The sequence below is a fragment of the Takifugu flavidus genome, chromosome 17 (assembly GCF_003711565.1).
Source record: "Takifugu flavidus isolate HTHZ2018 chromosome 17, ASM371156v2, whole genome shotgun sequence".
Taxonomy (NCBI): Eukaryota; Metazoa; Chordata; class Actinopteri; order Tetraodontiformes; family Tetraodontidae; genus Takifugu; species Takifugu flavidus.
In genome coordinates, this window is record NC_079536.1 from 10,923,644 (window position 1) to 10,946,901 (window position 23,258).

At 45.6% G+C, this 23,258-nt stretch overlaps 1 protein-coding gene across 3 annotated transcripts in view; it reads left to right on the forward strand.

Moving 5' to 3' along the window:
• The window catches only part of adarb2 (adenosine deaminase RNA specific B2 (inactive)), a 112,919-nt gene that overhangs the window by 54,867 nt on the left and 34,794 nt on the right, over positions 1–23,258 (forward strand). For 2 of the 3 annotated variants that reach the window (XR_008946729.1, XM_057012164.1), the window contains exons 2-3: positions 17,202–17,288; positions 17,788–18,740. Coding sequence is in view for 2 of the 3 variants with exons in the window: in XM_057012164.1 (XP_056868144.1) it covers positions 17,202–17,288; positions 17,788–18,740 (1,040 nt within the window). In the remaining variant the exon portion in view is untranslated. Of the gene's footprint in view, positions 1–7,809; positions 7,860–17,201; positions 17,289–17,787; positions 18,741–23,258 lie in introns of all 3 variants that reach the window. The other variant, XM_057012165.1, reaches the window with a different exon arrangement.

Here is a 23,258-nt window from a genome sequence, read left to right on the forward strand (position 1 = left end):
ACAGTTACGCGCGTTGGCTAAACATCTGGATGGCTGAGCGGGCCAGTGATCAAAATCAAGCCAATGTGTAAACAAAACCAGGCAGTTCTGCGGTATTAGCTGGCCAGCTGTCAGGATAAAACACGCATAAATCAGTCTCGCTAATCGCTCTCATTCATCTCTGATTCATTTTTGGGTAAAAACCTGCGCGTAGCTACAGCAGCAACACTGTGGCGGGAAATGAGAACATTCTTCTATTTACTGTTTGCTGTGACATTATGATCTCAGTTTGCACAAAATCGACGCGCATAATTGTTCGTGGCGTCATTGTCTTCCAGTTGCGGTGTTTTCACAGATGATTATCTAATTGCGTACAATTTCACACATCAGAAGGCTCAAAAGTCTCCTATTATGCACTACGGCTTAATTAAAATCTTTTTTTTGCTTATGAAATCCTGCCACAAAACCCTTTTCACAATTCCTGCACGCGCTCCTCTCACACTTAATTGTATTACAGACTGCTTTACATTGTCTGGCTTTAATTCACCGCCTGCAGCTTACGCGTTTGAAACAAAGAGGCGAGCATATGTGGGACTGGCTGCTCGGGCGTCTCCTCCCATGGTCGCCGTGACATCCCCCGGTGGATTAAGATCTGCCTCAGCAGCAAGACTCAATATTCTGGTTTGCAGCATCACAGACGCGGCACTTTGACTGCTGCACGTTTCCAACTATTTAACGCGATCGATGTGGCCACAAGGGGGAGCCGCATGGAAAATTGCTAATTAATAATAATTCTGTTTACAGTGATTGATTTCATTAAATATATCTGTTAATAGGGGAAATTGCAAGTAGCACATTCATTGTCGCTTTCATTTGCCAAGACAAATCCAAGTTTTAAGCTGCAAAGGCTTAAAATATTAGACGACAGACAGGTGCTGAAGGGATTATCGTGTTTAATTTCCAAGAACATTATAGACAGAATGATGGACCGCTCTGGGAATTCTTTAAACTCAAGGCAACACACCTGAATCTGCAGTGTTGAAAGGCTGGTAATATTTTTATTTTTTTTTAAAAGCACAAATGAAATCACCGAATTAAATATTGACTCATTTTCGAGCACTTTTGGTTGCTGACAATAAAACTAAAGTGGTCCCAGCAGAAGCCAGATTCCACCTCTGCCAATGAACAGATCTGGGATGCAGCCGGCTAACAGGCAGCAGATAACGCAGCCGCTCACTCACCGCCGACATCATCCACTGTGACGCACGCATCTGGCGCCTCCAGACTCACCACTTAGCTAAATTACATTACTTCTAGCCTAGCGCCTCTCTGAGTATTCCACGAGCTGGTAAAATACGACAAGAACATGGCGTGAGACAGAGAACTGGAGTCGCTAACACGGTGTTAACAAATGCTCAGTGAGTTCTTCAGCTTCCCATTACACACACTTTGCACCTTTTAACCTTGTTAGTGGGGCCGCAGCAGCACACGCCCCACAATGCTTGTTCTGTAATTAAAGGTGGCTCAGGTGCTTTATTTATGCAGATTTTCAGGTCGGTGATTAAAATTGAAATTAAATTCTGCTAATCTAAGTTGGGGGAGGAATATTGAATGTGAACAGGGAGGGAAATGCGGTTTGCCTGGTTGGCTAGCCACATATCAGTGTGAGATACTTCACACAGGCTGTTCAAACATGGACTTAAAACAGGCTTATCTTCCAAAAGGTTAATGAGGAGCGACTGGCTGTGGCTGTTACAAACACACAACAGAGTTCTCATCTTCTACTGCACAGCGGCACGGCAGACACACACACACACACACGCATACACATAGGCAGGATAAGCTGCTGACATCACAAGCCCGCAGCCTCACTGATAGAATTCTCCCTTCCAATAACATCCTCAGACGACTTAATTACTTTTCCTTTTGATGCAACTCACAAGAAGAATCGGACGTTAGATGTAATCTCTCTCTCTCTCTCTCTCTTTCCCCTGTCCTGATGATGGCTAATAATTTAGCTGTAGTGTTTTTAAAACTTTTAAAAGGTGGGAATTTGGTCCATTTCCCTGACGCGCGAGATGGTTTGTCACTACGGAGGTTTGGAAGCAAAGTCGAGACGGTTTCTGCTCTGGTGGGTAAAGGTCAAAATCCCATCAGAAGTTAGTTCAACTCATTCTAGAGGGAATATGTAATATATAGTAAATGGGAGCATTTAATTGAGGACTCCGGAAGCTAACAAACATTATCGCCTCGGATTTGTGGATTTAAGCACTTGACGGTCGAAATAATTTTCAAACGGTGGAGATGTAAATAATTAGCTCTGTGAACATGGCGAAAGTGGAAGCGTGTCATGTTGTTCCTGCTCTTTGTCTGTTGCCATGGATGCGGCTTTTCAAATACATGATAATTAGAATATAGCGGTCGTAATTAAAAACGCAATAAAACAAAATGTTGTTTGCTCTATCAACTGTTTCAAAGGCCAATTCCGAGAAGACGGAATGAGCCGATTCCACAGGCGTCATTAATTTTATAATCGTCTCTCCATAACCAGTCATAGATATCAGACAGGCAGTGAAAGGCAGGAAATCTGGTCAAGGGAAAATAACGCCGTGCGCGCTTTCAGGCCTGTTCTATCAGCAGCTGCATCAGCGGCGGCAAGGTTAATGGCGGCAGCGTGGCGTCGCTCCGGCCGACGCTGCGTCAGCTACAGAGATGGATAGACCTCTGCTCTCAGCCCGCTCAGTAATCCAGCCAATGATGAATCGTTGCTCTCACCGACACCCGAACTGGGATGACTGGAAGTGGGAAAAAACCCCACAGCATTAAAGAAAAAGCAAGGACCTGTGGCAGTGAAGTGGAGCCATCTGTTATACTGGCGTCCTTTTGTGGGTCGTAGTGCGTCTTCAAGGCCTCTGAGTAACACCGGTTCCATCAAAACCACAGTGAATGGAATGTGTTGAGGGTTTTGTTAATAATCCTCGGAATCATCCACATCCAAACAGCTGTCGTGTTCAAACCTCACCACAGCTCAGCTCCGGATCTTTGTGCCACGCTTTTTGCACCCTCAGCTGGTCCGAGCTTTGCTCCGTCGGTGGCCCGTTTAAAACAAATCCCCCTACACGCGAGCCACTCGCTCCACTTAATGAGGTTTTGGGATCACAAAGGGAAGTTAGTCCATATCAAACGGGTCCGTTTCTGCCGTCCTCGGCATTAACAAGCAGGCGATTAAATCCAATCCTGCGCTACAACCGAGGGCGTGGCCGAGACGCCATCAGTTGTATCTGATGTACACACACGTTTGAAGCAAATGAAGTGTTATTTTGTTAAAAATGTGAGTGAATGAGGCGAGAACCGAACCAGCTGAGGATTTCTGGCTGTATTCTGAGAGCAATTAGCTCCCATGGGTGGTCAGGGGGCGTGGCCCTAAATAGGGTCTTATTTTTCGGACCTTCTGACTCAAGCTTGAAGCTTCGATGTGAATATTTTTACACTGCAGAGCAAGTTGGAGCCCAGGAGGTGAGACACCTTTCATATGAGACCGAGGACCCTAACCCAGGTACACTTAAAAACTGAAAAGAAACTAGCTATCATAATAAAATTTCAAAAAATCAGGCTTTAACTGACAGGATGCTTCTATTAATGTTTCATAACTGTAGTTACTCAAAGGAGAGTATTGTAAAGCAATGCATTATCACAATAAAAGGGTCAGGAAAGGTACTCACTGGCATTTAACCTTACCATATAGCTAGCAGTTAGCATTACACGTTTACCACCACCTCTGAGCTTGGGTTCAATTACGCAAGATTATCTGAGACCTCGTGTCCACGACCTCTATGAACCTTCATATTAGAGTTTTGATTTTTGTCTGCCAGTTATTCGTTTCCATGTCCCCTTTTTTGTCACTGATACTGTTCTTTTCCCTCCCCATCAGTCTGTCTCGCTCCTCCCTGGCATGTGGGGTGGTGTGTGTGTGTGTGGTGTGTGTGTGTGTGTGTGTGTGTGGGGGGGGGGGGGGGGTTGAGGGGGCGTGATTTACTCTGTCATCATTAACACATCAAAAGAGCCAAGTGTGTATTTCAACATCATCTGATAACCGATACTCTTTAATGGGGTGCTGGAACAGTAATTAATTTCAAAAACCTCCCATTTGTTTGTTCTGGAAGTGAATGCTCCCGCCAAAGAGGCATAAATCCTGTCTTTAGCTGCAGCTCAAATTAATTTACGTGTTGCGTCTCCTTGCATCTCTTGAGAATTTAATTATCTTGGCAAACAGGCTGTGGATGTGTTTAATATACATTCTGCTGCTGCTAAAACAGTACAGAGATGTGCATTTTTCCTCCCATCACTTGTCAACAAGACGACCTGTGGACGCAGGTCAGGTCAAGTGTTCCCATTTTGCTTTTTCCTGATCCGAGTCAGTCCGAAACCCTCGGTACTCTGGATCGGCCGGTGTAGCGTTTAGTGAACAAGAAGAAGGTGGGATAAATGACAGCTACAGAAATGAGGTCGCAGCGGGGCCACCGGGGGTGGGTGGGGTTGAGGGCTCCGGTTGAGCTACGTGACGTTCGCGGAGCGGAGCGCTGTCATCGTCGTCTCCTCTGACGGGAAGCTCCGACATTATTTGTGTTTATGTGAATGCCAAACGGAGCGAGAGGACGAGCCGGACCTCAGCTCCGCTCTTCCGGACAGGCTGAGATGGCGGCTTCCATCCTGAAATTAGACAGCGAAAAACAAGTTGGTCAGGGAAATAACCTTTCATGCTACATCTACACGCAAGTCTTTGCTGATTTTATGGATTTGTGCGTCATTAATTCTCACGTGGCGGGTGGGGCGTCGTCATTGCTGTCTGTTGGATTATTTTCACCGTTCAAATGTTAAATAAGGTTTGAAGGTTGAGATGCGATATGGCAATAAAAGTGTAACAGCTCCCCACCATCTGCACGTGGCAAACAGTCGGGCTAACAGAAGCGCACTTGTGCACACAAAACCAGCGTGAGTCACTGGGGGATTTTCTCGCAAATCGGACCCCCAAAGGGAAAGAGGCCGGCATAAATCAGCCGGTGTCAAGACTACAGACACCCACGGCTCCTTATCGCTGCACGCAGGCGGACACACTCACAGATTGATGGGCAGATAGCTGGTCTGACGGGCGGGGCGACGGGCAGCCAGGTAGACAGGCTCACACACAGTCAGGAACTGGCAGCATCGTGACACAATTACCACACTAGGCTTTAATTATTTACTTAATGAGCAAGAGGCTTTGATTTGAGACATGAGAGTTCGGGTTCGGCAGTTCAGGACTGCTGAACCGTCCTACCGCCGATTTTCTCCTGTTGCATTGGGCTCCGTCACCGCAGTTATTTTAGTTGAAGCGAAATCTCCCAAATGAGAAGCTTAAAGCTTTGGGTTACTTGTGAAAAACTGGTTTGTTGGAGGCTGGTAAACTCGAGCTTCACACGCCGGCGGCGCCGTGGGCGATCGATCGAGGAAAGTTTGAAGCGGCGGAGGAAGATATTGGCTCTGTGGCAGCTGCTAAGGTGACGGACAATCATTCATGCGTGAGATTACATCAAATCCATCGAAAAGAATCCCATCAGGCAGCTGGTTGACACTGGATTTGCCCCAATACGGCCTGAGTAGGTAGAGAGGCCCCCAAAACAACTGAAGACTTTGCCTCCAACAAGGGTTGCGACTGACGCCAGAGAGGCAAGAGCAACAAGGTGGCTGTCGAGCTCGCTCCTCCAGTGGAAATGTGAAATATAACTCGGAATTTAAATGAAATATGATAATATTGTGTGGAAAGCAATAGAAGTAATCACGCGGTCTCCCTCAAGGCTGAGAGGAACAATATAAATAGCAATGGGACTATGACTGGGTCCCTTTTCAGGCTTCCTTTCTCTGACTCCTGACGTCTGCACATCTCACCTTTGAGAGAGTTTCATTATCTGCTCTCTAAAATGGATGAAACATCATGTCGGAACTCCACGTAGCGTGGCAGCGAATCCACTCTCACCCTGAGCGAGGACCTCATAGTAAACGCAGCAGCAGCCCTGTCAAACAACCAAGAAATGAAATGGAAAACAGGCTCCGGCACCTTTAGCAATAAATCAAAGAATAATATTTCAGCATCGCCGTAAATCGAATTTCTAAGTCAAAAAGAAGCAGGGAATATATAGTTTTATTTGAAGCTAGCATTATTAATAATAACCAGGAGTAGCAAGCTACTTAGTCCATCCCAGTGGTTAAAAACTCAGACCGGTCTGAGACATGGCTTCTTTCAAAACTCTGTATTTGACATCGGAGAGGGAGTGAAAACCTATCAGTCATCATGGATACAGGCAATATTCAGCCACCAATCAGAGATCCAAAGGTCCCACAGCTGTGAGCATGCAGCGCTCTGCACCTTCCAGCCTGGATCTGTATGAATCCAACGAGACAAAAGCTTGTTTTACTGTCACACAGCATTCGGAACACACTGTATCATATATAGTGGGGTTACGTGTCACTGCCAAACTGCATTTGTTTCCACCCATCGGAGCCTGCCGGAGCGATACCGAGGTGCTGTTCCATTTCACGGCTTTGTCTGTTTAGGATCACGCACCAGCAGAAGCAAAATGCTGCGCCTGCACAGAGAGCAGATAACATCTGTGAGCCCATTATTTACCCCGTGGAAGACTTAAACATTCCCTGTAGTGTTGTTTTTAAAATCTACTGTCACCTGGTGGCTCTCAGGGGGGGTACGAGATATTCCTGGAGTTCACAGACAAGGAAAAAAACTCCCAAAAATGTGCTACCGCTCCACAGAATCGCAAATGCCGCTCGCTTGTGATTGAGAGGGACACTATGGAGCGTCTGAAGTGGAAGTCTGGACGTTGTCAAATACAGCCCAGGTGATTTTTGGATGCGTGCCACATTCAGGGACTTCTTATAGAATACACCTGGCAAAACTGGCAACCCGCTTTAGTTCCAGCTAAGAGTCAGGTGTGTCGCTCACTTCAGAGTCAAAAGATCTTGTGAATGCAGCCCAAATGACGGCTCGAGCATCGATTTAGACTTCCACATCTCTACAATGACCTCGCTCTCCCGCGCCATCACTCGTCTTTCATTGGGCCGCCCCTGTGGGGGCTAGGTGCCGCGCTCGCTCCTGCCTCTCAGCTACATCAAAGGTGATTGGAGGGTCTGAGCGTGAATGAAAGAGATTTGAAGTAGTTTGGAGAAATGACGATGCCCCAATCAGAAGGAGAATACTTTCACTTTTGCATTTGGCTCCTTTTGATTATTTTTAGCTCAAGCGTGGCGTGATTTCCTCACAACAACACCTCTTCTTGTCAGCTTGAAAACATGATAATTTAGTTGCATTTATCCTGCAATTAATCCATTCATGCTACTGACTTTTGCATCAGAAATGTGCAGTACTGGAGTACAAAAACCTGCACTGTCATGCTGACATCATTCAGTCAAGTCTATAAAACATCAAATTTGTGCTTCCTATATATATATGTGTGTGTGTGTGTGTGTGTGTGTGTGTGTGTGTGTGTGTGTGTGTTGTCCTCTTCTCATAAATGTTGCTGGCAATAGAAAATATGGGCTTTTGCTCATGGGGCAGTAAACATTGCAGAATGTGATTCATGATGACACAACATATATCTTTATCACGGTTTCCAGAGATACACCAAAAACCTCTTAGCGTGTCAGGGTGCGAACGTTCTACCGCTCCATTATTCAGCCCATCGCCGGCTGTCGAAGAACTAAATATAGGTCACGCTTTATGTCTCTCGCTCGTAATTGATTCCAAGCTCAGATACTTGTTTTTTTACTTTGCTAATGCAGGTTTCTGTGGACGCCCAACCCACAACATCTGCATTTGGGACTCTAGAAATGTGAGTAATCTTCAGAGAACATACTGTGCCTCCAAATCTGTGTAAAGCCACACATTCAAAGACACTGAATGAGAGGAAATCAAAATGTTCCGCTCTGCCATTCTGGGCCGTGATTCAGCTTTTTGTACATGTACTTTGAAATTTGGGAAATAGTTTCATGTTATTTTCCGTTGTTAAAGTCATTCAGGTTTAGCAGAGGCTCAACCTGAGCAAAAGTATTGACTCGTTCCTGTTTTACTCTAAACTCGCCGACCACCGCTCATTATTGCTTGTTAGTACTTGTTTCAGAACTGCCTTAATTCTTAGTTGGATACTTTCATCACGGTGTTGGAAACGTTCCCTGGAGATTTTGCTCTATATTGACATGATAGCATCGCGCATCTCCTGCAGATTCGTCAGCTGCACATCCATGATGCAACTCTCTCATCCGCCACGTCTCAAAGTTGCTCTGCTGGATTGAGATCTGCTGACTGGGTCCGCTGGAGTACCGGGAACTCATTGTCACTTTTCAAAAGCCAGTTTAAGATTTTTGATTTGAGCTTTGTGACCTGGCGCATTATCCTGCTGGAAGTATCCATCAGAAGATGGTCCACTGTGGTCAGAAAAGGACGGACATGGTCAGCAACAATGCTCAGGTTGGCTGTAGCATTTGATCGATGGAGCCCAAAGTGTACCACGAAAATATCCCCCAGCAGCAGCCTGGCCTGATACAAGGCAGGATGGAGCCACACTTTCATGGTGTTGCCAAATTGTGACCAACCATCAAACCAGGCAGCATTTTGGTGAGCTTGTGTGAATTGTAGCCTCACTTTCCTGTTTTTGACTGACAGGAGGGGCAGTGGCGTTGTCTCCTGCTGCTCTAGTCCATCTTCTTCATGGTTCCACGTGTTGAGTGTTCACAGATTATATTCTTTGGTTGTAACTAGTGATTCTTTGATCTCCTGTTGCCTTTCTAACATCTGGAACCAGTCTCTCCTCTGATTTCTTACATCCAAAATGCTTTGCCTCCACACAGCTGGATATCTCCTCCTTTTGGGACCATTCTCTGTGAACCCTGGAGATGGTTGTGAGTGAAATAATAGACCAGCCCATTTGGCACCAACCACCGGTTCAACCGTTCTCCCCGTTCTGATGCTCGGTTTGAACCTCAGCAGATTGCCTTGAAAATGTCTACATAAATGAAGGCATTAGGCTACTACCACAAGATTGGTCAATTAGCTATTTGCGTTACAAGCGGTTGACCCGGTGAGCCTAAAAGTGGCCGTGCGAGTGTTTCAAAGTAACATTTCAAGACATTTAGTGCCTGGAAAATTCAAGTCCATTTACAGTGAGTATCATCCCATCATGCAACCTTAATGCCATTTTTGAGTAGCTTGTCATCAGATAAAAGTGTTTTTCCGTTCTTCCTGAAAAATAGATTGCGTTGTGAGCAGCAAACATTTACATTTCACTGAAAAAGCCTCCTTTTTCTGTGTGACATTAGCCTTCTATTCCTCTCTCCCTGTCATTTTTATCGTTGAGGTATTATCATCGTATTTGTTTTTTGTAGATATAGCTGTACTCTTCTGTCTCCTTCCGCCGTCTTTATTTCCATAGTCAGATGCGAGAGCGCCTCCCGAGCGACCAGCCAGCCGGGCTGTTTGAAACTTCTGACTAGCCATGTTCTTCAAACATCACGCTGCAACCAAAGCATGGCAGGATGACAGATCGTCCCTTCAATGTATAGTGACAAACAAATTAGTGCAAAGATGCTTCTCGTTGCATACCAGATGTGTTGGGCTCTGGTACGGAACCGCCGATGAAAAAGTGTCCACGTCCCATCTGTGCTTCAGCGTGACCATCGGTGCAGCAATTTCTGCTGAACAAAGTGGTGCAAACATCCAGGCTGATCACGTGTGACACAGAGCGAGGCAGAAAACGTAGCGAGAGCGCCCAGAATGGGCCCGGTTTATTGGGTAGGAGGGAGCCCACCCACGCTGCACCATAACTCCAAGATTATGGTGACGTGAGCATCTTCTTCAAAATCTTTGATTTGCACATTTTTACAGATCAATCATTTCTGTGTGGAACTACAACTAAATCCAGAACCGAGTAGCACAGAGGAAGATAAAGGCTTTTAAAGCCTTCACACACACCTTCATTTGCATATTACACTGTTTCAGATTTCCTTCCAGAGTTTCATCAAATAAATAGGAGATCATCTGGAAATGGGGACGGGGGAGTCCCAAGAGTCTAGAACATCTTGTCTTCAAAACCAAAGGTCAACGCCCATGACCGATACGTAGAATTGTGTATTGTCTCCAAATTTAACTCTCAAAGTTTCCCAGTCTTCCGTAGACTAAGAAAAGTTACAAATATGATTCCAGAGTACGAACACTACATAATAACCACAATGGATAATGTGATTAAAGACTGAGTCAGTGGATATATGACACCCACAAGGCCAAACAAAACAATGGAATTAGAAACAAAATCTGTGGAAAATATTTTTCACATTTCTGCTTCAAACAAAATAGGACCAAATGCAAGAATAACACTCCTTGCAGCTATTTCCCCCGGTCGCACCTTCCCTCTTCCCGGAACATTGCTCTCCGGGACTATTTGACACCCGGGTCCCCATGAACAGGCCCGTATGTGTCTAACCTCGGCATCTATCGGCAGCGGAGGCTGCGGGTGGGCCCACATCATCGTCGCCGTACAGATGTTTGCGATGGAATCGTGAGGAGTTGGATGAAACAGACTAAATTTCCATCGTCACAGGAGCAGCTCGGTGTCAGGAAGAGGGATAACCACATGTAAGACGAGCGGCGGCGCCATCGTGGCCCGCTTACTGCCATCACCACGCAGACTTATCTGGCTCGCTCCGCCGTGTAAATACGCTGGAGTGTTTGTTATCGAGGCCTCCTCAGCTTTCTCCACACGCGTGTAAATGAGTTATTCTCATGGATGACAGCCTGCATTAACATTCGCTTAAGGAGGGAAGTGAGCGCGCAATAAATCCGCCACTTATCAGGTAGTGATGGTGATCTGTGCAGAACGTTCAGGGTGCTGTTCCCTCTCTAATTGCCCAAAGGTATTCAGAGGGAAGCGTTTATTTTGAATATTTCCTCTCCTCTGATTTCAAAAGATGAAGAATATCAAATCGAAATGACATTTCCTGATTTCAATTCGGCATTTGTCCTTGTTATTATCACCGAAGCCTTTTTAAAAATGCTGAGCGTTTTTCTTTTTTCCCCAATTAAAATGTGTAAAGGACAATATTTGTGTATTTCTATACCAGATCAGATGTCTGTTCTCATGCCGAGCTCACCTTTTCGGTGGTTCACGGCTGCTCTCCCCACTAAAAGCTTTTTTCAGTTTTCAGTTTCAGTTCAGGTGCGCGGTGACAAATCAGATGAAACATTTATGTCTGTTGTTTTAAGAAAAGCGCTGCACAATGACACTAAAAAGCTTTTACGGTGGCAGAGTTCCCCGGTTCTCTGCGCGGAGCGCACGTTAAAGGTGAGTGCCTGGACGCCACTGGCAGGACGTTTCGGCGTGATTACACCCAAACCCCTGCTGCACCGTCTCACTGTCCGCCGGGCCTCTGTGACAATTGTCACACACTGAGCTGGTTTCTCAGTGATACTCAACCGTGGCGGGTCGCCTCGGACCAACACGGGTCCACTCTGAATGAAAGAATGAAAGAAAGAGTGAAAAAGAATGAAAAAGTCCCGTAGAGGACTAACCGACTGCAATAATGTTAATCAGCTCAGCCAACTGAAGTTCTTCTTCGATGTGTTCCAGAGTGGAACCGAATTTGGTGCTGCGTGGCCACCTCAGTCGGGCTGGGAGTACAGAAATCCTGGCTGCCTATGAATTTGAAAAAGCTGTGTTAATCTTATCTTTCACTGTATTGAAGTGCAGTGCAGCAGGGCCCTGCCTCAGAAGTTGCAACCATAACTAGATACAGAATACTGAGAGCAAGACTGAATATAAATTATGCAGTTTCGATACGCAGTGTACATTTTGGTAGTGCCGATATATATGCACAAACCTGCGGTGAGACTGAAAATCTTGTCAAAATCATGTGACTTTCCAGTGGGGAACTAAGAAAGCTGATAAGGAGCCATTTAGGTACTGGTGCCTGAACTTATGAATGGGTCATGTCGGGTCATAAAGGATTAATGTGTCACAGCTGTGGGCAATTCCGCCCGTGTGTCCTGCTCACTCCGGGGCAAATCAGTAATCAAGAGCCCTTATAGTTCCCTGCGCTACGCTGCCTCCCTGCCAGATTGTCCTCTGTGTTCCACATGACTCTCCAGTGTTTTCCTGCCTGCCTGTTTTCCTGGTTTCGACCCTGCCTGTTTCTGACGACTCTGTTTTGCCTGTTCCCTGGAATATCCCGTCTGTCCCGATCCCGATAATAAAGCTGTGTTCAACCGAACTCTGGTGTCGCTCTTGGGTTCTCGTCTGCTGCCTGACACTAATGTGTGCAACACCTTAACTGCACCACAGTCAGTGAAAACCCAGGTCTCTCAACTTCCAGGTGTTAAAACAGGCAAATTCTCTTTCCTGGTGGGAATAATGACCATTTGGCTCATGTGCTCCGATCTTTCTGACACAACAGGGGTCAACCTGTGTGAAACTCCAAAGTCAGAGAAGAAGAAAATCTTTAGTTCTAACTACATACTTGCTTTTGGAGGTAATATCTTCTGTTATTGGCCAAGTAGTGGTGATGTTTATTGCTTTATTGCTAAAACAACAAGATTCCACTTTTTCTGAAGCTTCCTCGTTTCCTTAGCTTTAGCCGCTGGACTCACCTGGGTGTTTTACAAGAGTTAAATTACATTTTATACTGAATGTACCTGATGTTTTCAAACCCTTTGAAATCCACGTGACTTGAAACATCACATTTGCGAGTTCCAATGGAAGAGGTTGAGCAAATTTGGCAAAATCTCAAACTTGGCTCTTTCCTCTTTGATGGAACTATTGCATCGTCGCAGGTACGAAAGTGCTAAAAGCACCTCGCGAAAATTCACTTTCACCGTCTGCTGGTTCCGACTCATTCGCTGGAGCTGTTCATCAGTCGTGCGCATCTGCTTGGAGGGATCCTGATTTGTTCCGCCGTACAGATCCGTCTCAACACTGACACGTTAGTGGGTTTTGTGGATTTTAACATTAGCATCAGCTAATTTAAAAGCTGGCAGGGTCACCTGGCTTCCTTCCTGAGGTGCGTTGTTGGTCCATCATGCCTAAGTCTTGGTTCCAAATGATGACATCAGCAAGATGGCGGCACCCACATCCATCTTTCGTACTTAATATGTCATGGAAGCATAGAATTGAAGGTTTTCTCCTGTTAGAAACTAGGCTGAGGCTGCCTTTCTGTGCCTGTTTGCTCAGATGAGATTTGAGAATCGACTGGAAGGTGATTGTAGGTTTGTGGGGAAACAGTGCACCCTCTTATTTAGTGGCTCAGTGGCTTTCAATCAGTGCAATGCAGGAGGATGCTGAGAGAAAGAGACAGTAAAGAGAGAGATGGAGGGAGAGAGTGAGTCAATGATTTCCCCAAGCGCCTGTTTCAGTAGTGTCTCCCGTCGCTCATCCGACCCATTCGTTATGCTGAGCCATGGGGAAATCTGATTGGGCTCATTACCTTCTTCTCAGAACTGACACAGGAAGTGTAGGGGGGTGGTGGTGGTGGTGCTGTAGCTCATTGTGGATGGACCACATCACCAGCATTGTCACTATCAGGAGTGTGTGGCCATCTACCAAGGTGCTCCCTATCTAACCTGGCTCTCCTCTGCCTTTGTGCTCCCGGAACAAATGAACGTTGTCTCCTCTCACCATGTCCGGGCACACCTGTGGTCGAAGAGGGATGACACTATTGGCATTCATTGTCTCTCCCGCCCGACTGGGTGGTAAATGAGAAGGAATGGATGACAGATACCGTGAAGGGCAGCTAAGGTAATGTCCACATTGGTGGAAGTGATTGGTGGTGCATTTGTGAACCTTCGGGCAGGTGGATTTGTTTTTCCACCCTCTGTGTTTTTTACAGTGAGGATTTTAAATTTTAGGTTATAAATGATTGAATCCAGGTCAAAGCTTGACAACCTCATGGGAGAAATATGATAATATATGAGAATATGATGTTCCAACTCAAAGAGAGAGAGAGAAAGAAAGCACGAAACATGTTTTATTTTTGTATTTACACCAAATTTAAATACTTAATTACTTGTATTTACACCAAATGTGATGAGTCACAGCATCAGGCTTCGCAGGAAAACATGTGAGACAGGTTATGCCATGTGATTCATAAGGCAGCTGAGACACAGTTCCAGGGATTGCCTCCAATCTCTAGAGAAATGTTTCTTTCATTTCACTGATTTTTGACTGAACTCGCTATAAAAGATGACTGCGTGGGGTCTTGAGCGTTGCGATTTTGTGTCTTCCTTGGTTTATTTTTGACCATTTTGCAAAAAATAAAAGAGCTTCCACTGTCCATTTAAAGAGGGAACAAACCTAGGACATTTACTTCAACTAAATGTACAAGAATACCAGAGTAAAGCCCGTTTCCTGTTTCCTGCCGGGCTGCACCAGAGATGCTCAAGGATGTCTACAAAAAATAGGAAAAGGTCCTAGTCAAGCAAGAGGGCCTGAGATTCAGTCAATATGTCCTCCATATTGCAGCGTGAAGGGTTGCTTACCTGAATGTCCTGTGATGAACCGGCAGCTTTTCTTGAGGAAATTCACCTTCCCCGAAATGATGTCACTAAATCATTGTCATTTCATTAGACCTTACAGCCAAAAGTTCAGGTTTGCGGAGGCAGGAACACAGTTTAACACAGTCTGGCATATTAGCACAGCAGGAGGGGGGAGATAAAATAGAACTAATGCCGGACAATCCTGCACCAGAAGCCATAAATCTGTATATTTCCTGTATATTGAGTGAATCAATGGCTGCTGTAAATGAGAATCAATTGGTTAGATGACCAAAGCTTTGACTTTTTCTACAGCAGGACCATGTTCTTTCATCTTGTTCTCTCAAGCTTTGATACATATGAGAATATTGGTCAAATCTAGACTTATCTGAATGACCATGTGATAGATTTGTGCCGGTAAAACCAGCTGCGTTGTGACTCCTGCTGCGTGTTTCACCGGACAAAGCTGAAAGTTCTGCTGCATCCTTCCGGGCAAATCAATCACTTTAAATAGCGTAAAACAGAATCTGCCTCCGACATTCTGCTCAGCGCACTCATAAATCAGGCTGAAGTGCTTTTGCCGGCACTTTAAAAACCTATCAAAAAAACGGCAAGAGGTGGCATTTCAAGGATGACCTCTAAACTGCAGCATGTACCACCACGGAGTTGATTCAGCATCAGAGTTATTGAAAACTTGATGATATTTTTCACCCAATAACTACTTCCCGAAACATTTGAAATGAACGGTGAATTGTTTCGGAGCGTTGCTTTTAAAAGATACAGACATAAAGGTCTCTAAAGAGAAACCTGGACCACAGATCCTGGCGCTACAGAGGCCTTATCCATGCAGGTTGATACAACGGGAACAATGAATCATCTGCTCTCCACTGGCTGTTTCACTCAGACACAAGTTGTAGAGAACTCCCACCACACTGTTACCGAATGGTGTAACAGGCGTGTCAACCACGCCACCAACCCAACAACCCCCATAAAAACCTGTTTGATTAAGGGAATTTATGGCTGTTTGTGGTTATCAGCTTAATTACTGCTGTTAAATATCAAATCCACTCAAAACAGATAAGGGAACACTTGATTCCTCCTCCTTTTCTAAAATTATTTTTAAATATACAGTTTATACAGTTTATGCTTTTTTAACAGTAGATTTCGGTTGCCGGGCGATTTTTATATTTGGCAGTAGCTTTTCAGTGGGTGAGAGAGCCTGCTGAGCAGAACATCATCAAATATGAAACCCAAATCAGGCTGCAGTTGATTTTGTAGTTTTTATTTTAAAGCTTGTGATCTTTTATTCCCTCCTTTGCTGCCTAGGAACAGGGTGTATATTATCTACAAGTGCTTTTTCAATTTAGGAATTTTTATAACTCTACAAAACGGCCATGCTTTGGTTTTTAAATGGGGCCATGGGGCTTTTACAAACAATATAGCCTGATTTGAAAATGGTGCGGATAATGACCTTGTTGGTCGAGGGAGTCATTTAGGGCCAAATTGCTGCCTGTGTTGGGCTTTAGTCTGTAATTAGGTCAGAATGTAAATGCTTGTATTGTGATGTGGGCCCAGGAGGACCGGCTCAGCTCCAGTCTCGGTGTTTAGAGTATCCGTGTGTGTCAGAGTGACTCACTGAGCCCCTCTAGTGCTGCCGAGCTGTACGAAGAGAGAGTCGCAGCATCAACACAATTCACAGTCGCACACTTTCACCATATCAGGGCTGTTGTGCTGTACTGTGACAGCCCCTTTATGCAGTCAGCCATCTGAATTTCCTCGCTGCTGCTGGCCGGAGCAATAGTAGCGGGTTGACCGAATGACACATCCTGTACCTCTTTTATTGTGTCCTCCCCGACACCTTCCCTCACTGTTCTCTTCATTGATCATTAGCTGTTGTTGGGGTGTAAATAAGGGGCCAGACTGGTCTGTCAATTCTGCTCAGAGATGCGTGAAGTGCAGCAGACCAAGCGATGGCCCTAATAGGGCTTCATACTGTAAACAACACGCACACCTGGACAGCGCAGCACCCTGGGGACACACGGGAGAAAGTTAACAGCGATCAAGAATGTTTGATAGCGGCGTGAGCTGGAGTCTGTCTGGGAAGACGAACATTGATGAAGACAATTAAGTTTGTGTTAAATTCAAAATGAGAATGAATGAGTTGGTGTGGTATTAAAGTGTCTCTGCCCCACGACTGTACGCTCCTTGATTTAAATTTCTGTCGGCATAACTGAAAATAACATAAAGCTGCTGAAATATTAAGGAAAGCGAGTGTTGCTTTGATCATTTTTAGCATTCTTTTGAACATTAGTTCCTGATGTAACCATCGAATCAAGAAACAATTATGGTTACACTTTATCCGCTTAAATGGTTTGAGTAGCATATTTAGCTTAGCCGGCATGCCTGGAAAAGAGACATATCAGTAAATGGATGCATGCTTTTATCTCTCCTCTGAATTTTATCTGGCGTCATAAATGGGAAGTGTGTGTCCGTCTTCTGTTTCACGGAAACAGGGAGGTGTACATGATCCCGCTACTCGCTTATTATGCCTTGTCTCTGGCAATGTGTTAGGCCAGCACTGATTCCAGATCAATAAAACCATGAAAACATCGCTGCCGCTGCCCCTGTTGTTGACTCTGCGTGTCTCTCGTCTCTCCCACAGAGAAAGTCGGGATGCTGTCGGCATTGATCGCCCCTTTCAAGTACATAAGCCCTGGGACCAGCAGCACAGAGGACGAGGACAGTTTAAGTAAGCTCCACGCTCCCTCCTGTCAGCACCAACAGCATCGGCCAAGGACCTGCTGTAAAAGCCATCATTCCACCACCCTTAACTGCTAATACACAATCAGCCGTTCCTTTAAAACTGAAATATCAGACCTCCAGCCAGTTTTAGACCATCGTTGGACGCCATCCCACTCATTGAAGCAGCGTAACCTGTCATCATTTATTCTAAAAAGGGTTGAAGAGCCCACGCAACTAGATGCTGTTAAATGCAGTGAGGTACAAACATCTAGTCCTGATACAGAGGCTCTGCCACTCTCATCCCCTCCCTCCATTGTTAAAAAGACCGATACTTTCCATTGGACGCCGGGTACAATGTTAAAACCCTCAAAGATATAAGTGTCTTAGCTCAGGGAAATGATATAGATGTGTTCATTAGTTCACTGTAGCTACATATTCTGGGATGGATGTACTGCAAAAACAGTTGGCATTGCTAGGAAAATAGATTATTTTCTTATTTATTGCAGGTACCAGCAGTGCTGAGGTGAAGGAAAACCGCAATGTTGGTAATCTGGAGGATCTCACCATAGGTTCTGCGGAGTGCCCGTCCCTTTTCCGCTCTGACTCTGCCAGAGGTGGGAGTTCTGGACTGAAGAGGAAACGTCCACTGGAGGAAGACAACAATAGCCACTTGTGTCAACTCCGTCTAATCTATAAGAAACTATCCTGGTCTGATTCTCCGAAGAATGCCTTGGTGCAACTCAACGAGCTGCGACCGGGCCTGCAGTACCGCATGGTATCTCAGACAGGTCCGGTCCACGCCCCCATCTTCTCCATAGCCGTGGAGGTGAACGGACTGACCTTTGAGGGAACGGGACCCACAAAGAAGAAAGCCAAGATGAGGGCTGCGGAACTGGCGCTGAAGTCCTTCATTCAGTTTCCGAATGCACCTCAGGCCCACTTGGCCATGGGGAACATCTCAAACCCTTCAGCTGACTTCACCTCAGACCAGGCAGATTTTCCTGACACGCTCTTTAAGGAGTTTGAGTCATCGCAGTGCTCCGACAGTCTCTCGATCTGCAGCTCAGGGAAAGAGAGCAAGCTCCTGTCGAGCGAGCTCCTGAGACACGGACGACTGCTTCGCCACACCTTGGACTTGATGGTGCAGGCTCAGCAAAGGCTCGGCGGGATGGTCCAAGAACCGGAGTCTCCGAAGAGCCCTGTGGCGCTGCTGAACGAGCTCAGGCCAGGACTCAGATACGCCTGCCTTTCGGAACGCGCCGAAGGCCGAAAGCTACGTAGTTTCGTGATGGCAGTGCGCGTGGACGGGCGGATATTTGAGGGCTGTGGTCGCAGCAAGAAACTGGCAAAAAACCAGGCCGCCCAGTGTGCCCTACGTGCCCTTTTTAACATCAGGATAGCCCCGGAGGTGAGGACAGGCCTGAAAGCCAGCAGGAAGGGCTGTCCTCATTTACCTCAGGTGAGTTCAGACACATCCCCAGTTGGTGACTTCTGCTAAGCTCCTTTGGCAGCTCTTTCACCTCCTACAGGGCTCAGTAATGATCAAAACAGCAGGCTTGCAGCGAAAAAGGCAAACGCCTTCCAACGAGTAATTAAGGTGGCAAAGAGCTAGGAGGGTGCAGGTAGGGAAGCCAGATTTGTGCACAGGAATTGACATTCATCTTCTGTACCAAATGGGTGGATACGGAAGACTGTGTGTGTATAATGGTGGTGTAAACCTGAGCGCACTGTGCAAAATTTGACTCTTGCTATTTTAAGAGAAAAACATGTAAATGAAGCTAATTATTGTTCCTAACGGGGGAAAAATCAGCTAATGAAAATGTTTTATCGTGACTCGTGTGTTTGTCGAGCGATAATTGGGAGGGTTCTGGTAATTTTGCAGCATCTCCCGTTTCCTCGCGTGTGGCATCAGCATCTACAAACAATTCAATCTGCTGCCCAGAGGAGATGGAAAAACTAAGAGCAATTCAACAAACAAATCATGCAGCTCCAATCCCAATTTTCCCAAACATGTAAATGGCAATCAGAGGAAGGAAACTAGTTTCAGCCGTGTGAACGGGAGAAAATTGGTAAGCCTAAAGACACACGGGCAGGATATATTGGAAACACTAAAACCAGGTGACATTTTCTTTTCCAATCATCTGAACAGACTGTTTTCAGTAAAAAGACCTTCTGAGTTGAGTTAAGTTCCCAGTTTTAAATGAAAATCATCCCTCTCCTCTAATCCAGGACACAAACGCGCCACACCCCGTAGCCTGGAAACAAAAACCCGCGCCGCACATGTGCAGCCGTCTGTTGCCAAGCCTTGCTTCAACTGAAACGCTCGTCACCATATTGTCTTTGCGCGCGTCCCTGGGGATATGAGTTGTATTAGCATTCTTCTCAGCCCCGGAGACATAAACTGGCAAGACCGACCTTCCTCAGAGTACAACATCAACCTAACAAACCTGTTTGCCTGAGAGTAACTTTCTTTTTCTGCCTGCTGCCACGGTGTCTAAAAGGATTTTAAGGGGATTTGCTGCACCCGTTTAGTTCCAGATAGCTCTCGCTCATGGAATTTCTTGAAAGTCAACGTGCTGTCTGCAAGGCATTTTCATTGGGAAGTGACACTGTACATATATAATATGTAATCAAGGGTGTGTGTATGAACAACCGTGCTACTTATCTGCAATATTACATAATGTCGAGCCTCAATCCTCCAGCTCAGACGTTCCCCTCCACCGTGTTCACGTGTTGCTCGCCGTTGTTGCCGAGCGCTGATTGCACGGGCAGAGCTTTACTACGCTGCAGATGCGGCGGGTAATGTGGGGGTGGTTACCAGCTGTAGCCCGGGGATAATGTAAACATTCTGGTGAGTGTGCCAAGAAATATAAACCACTTGGGTCAGTTATCTTCTCCCACAGTTCCCCATGGCTACATGTTTCAGAAGATCCTGTTGAATTTGTTCTCCTTATTTCTTCGCCATGGGCCAGCCGAGAACATCGGCACCCCTCCCGTGTCACTGCATATCACACAACAAGGTGTTTAATAATTTCCCTTTTTTCCCTCAAGCATAAATTAACCAGACCAGATGCAGAATGATAGCCAGAGCTGGTGGGTGTGATTTAAAAACCATTTTCTGGTGAAGTAAGGATAATATTCGACAGTCCTGTGGGGAATGCATCATGGAGACTTGCCTGCTTCATCATTGGGTTAGAAAACCAACACACTTCACATTTTAAGGACGTTATAAACGTACAATTTTGGCTAAAGCTAATTTGCTTCACAACAGTCGTGATAGGTGAATAATTCTGGACTCACTCTCAAAACATCTATGTTATCCAAAATTCAATATCATCAATATGTAGGGTGTGGTTTTACACTGCCCCATAGATTGTCCTGAGTCCTGATTGGCTATATTTCCACAGCATTTATTAATTCATGTAATTAGCCTGTTAGTCTCATCACATGTTTTTTTTTTTTTGTTTGTTTGTTTTGGTTTTTTTAAATTCTTTTTTCTTAATTCTTGCTGAAACGCAAGCGCAGGAGCAAAAGCCGCACAGTCTAATCAGGCTGATAGCAGAAGGAACGCTTTCACCTAAGCTTTTTATCTCATCTATGTCTCAAATCTCAGCCGTAATATCCCACGGCGTAAATATTGTTTCGGCAGATTTCTCCTCCCTAATTACACCAGAGAATTTTAGAGATTGTAAAAATAATCCATTACACGATTCTATGATTAAGAAATAAATCAAAGGATGCTCTGCTCACTGCATGAGAACACTCCAGCACTCTACGCTTTAAGGTTATTTAAAGGCCAGACATTAGGACCTGTCCTCTGCCATTTACCCCCCCGTCCCCTCCCTCCTGCCTGAGAGACAGAGATAAACCTCCACGCGGACCAGTAGCCTTGATTTATCGGAAGCCATTTGGTACCTGAATGCCTATGAAATTGTAATGAACTTGATTATGCTTTTTAATGAAGTGTTAGAGGTTCCTCAGAAATAATTACAGCCAAGCTCCAGCTCACAGCTGGGAGCTGCCTCAGGGGGAAGAAGAGGAGGGTTAACGACAGAGCTGAGGGCTGCCACAAACAATGAAGGGTTTGTAAGCTGTCGTCAGGGCGAAGCCAGCTTCAGAGAGGGGCCCCCTGCTTCGCTGGAAGAGATCACAGGGGTGTGTTAGTGGGTATAGAAGTCGGTGATTTGGGGCTCCTCAATTCTGACGTGTTTTTCAAGTTTCACGTCGACACGGTACGTTAGATTCAGCAGCCTCGGCGGTTTCCGTGCTTATTAGATGGGCGAGGAGGGTTGGTACCTAAACCTTAATGCTTTATCCTGACAGAAAACTATTGATGCTTTTGAATTTTCAGTGCAGAGATATGCCTGCATTTCCTTTACTGATCAAATTCATATCCTTTATTGCCTTATAATGGTCATCTCCATTTGCTGACAATAGAGTGATTGATTGTGCCTACATCAACCTGAGTACTTTATATACAGCCGTTATCGTTGGTACGAAGGATTGAAATGGTGTGTTTTATTTAGTCCTGATCAAACCGCTGCGGAGAACCACAAGGGCGCTAAATGAAGAGAGTCCATTGACGCCGAAGCATTTTACCCGCCGTCAGAATGGTTCTGTCAGGTGATAATCAGGGCCGATCCCTCGAGTACAGCCTGTTACCGACCCCGCCACCACGTGCTCAAGTTGTAACACTATCTGCCGGGTCCCTGAAGCTGTTAATCAACTCCTCTCTAAAGTGTTGTTCACACCTTCCTCCTCTCTCTCCCCCCCCTCTCTCGCTCTGATTTGGTGGACAGGGTGCTTGGCCGGGCGATCACTGTTGCTAATTTGTTGTGGCAATATTAATTAATGATCAGCCTGTCACAGCTGCTTATACTGAGACAGATTAGAAGTGGAAGAGATTAGACAAAGAAAACAATCTGCGAGCGGCTCGGTGGCTGACAGGGGTCACCTTCACGTGTCTGAAATCATATTCAATTTACTGTGGCGGAGGCGGGCAAATTACTCCACCTGACCATCCTCCTCTATGCGAGACGCTCCAAATTTAACTAAATCATATTATTTCCAACCTGAATCAACTGAAGGACAACACCCGGTCCAGTTTAACATGGGCCGATGATTAAAATGAAGCTATTCTCTGAAGTAAACGCCGGCGCAGGAAAAGGCTTTCTGTTCTCCCTACTGATTTTTATTCCACTCAGCCACCGAGCGCATTTCCCTATTTAAATGGAATCTAATCCAAAGTGGCAGCACAGCATCCTGACCACTGACCCCCACGCCGTCCTTCCACGTGAACCTGCTGACTCTGCCTTCCGACTGCTTCACACCAACTTCAGGCTCGGTTGACTTGGAAATGCGGTCGCTGCATTGTGAGGGCGAGGGAGATTAAGTGGCCAATCAAGGCATGAGCAGCGAGGTAATGACTCCACTTGGCGAAATGAGTGTCATGATTATTACAGAACAGTATTTTCACTGTGCAGCCTGTAATAGGACATTTGCTCAGAAGTGAGGCTGCATCAGAGCAAAGCGTCAACTTCAATGTTAATGGTAAATGTAAAAGTCGTGCATTTGGAGTGCAGATTGTGGAGAAGCTCCCTCCTCACAGGACTTTAGTGAGGTCCTTCAGTCTGGCAGGAAATACAGGTTAATAGATCCGAAAAGGGAAAAAAAAATCCCTGAAGAAATATTAAAGCAAAACATCAAATTGTTCTTTGCTGTTGTAGAACCGACAAAGTAGAACTTAGCTTAGCTTAACAGTAGGGTGTGTTAGCTATGCTTTGGCTTCACTATTGGGATGACTAGTATCATGTCTTATGTTTAATGATGGTGTCAGTGCAGTCAGGAACGATGGAGGTAAACCTGGGCTCTGGTGCCATCCGCTCCAGTATGCTAGTCCAGGCTCTGGCTGTGCTCTTCCTTGGGTATGTATGTGCAAACAGCACCGTGCCGTTTAAATATTTCATTGCATCTGGAA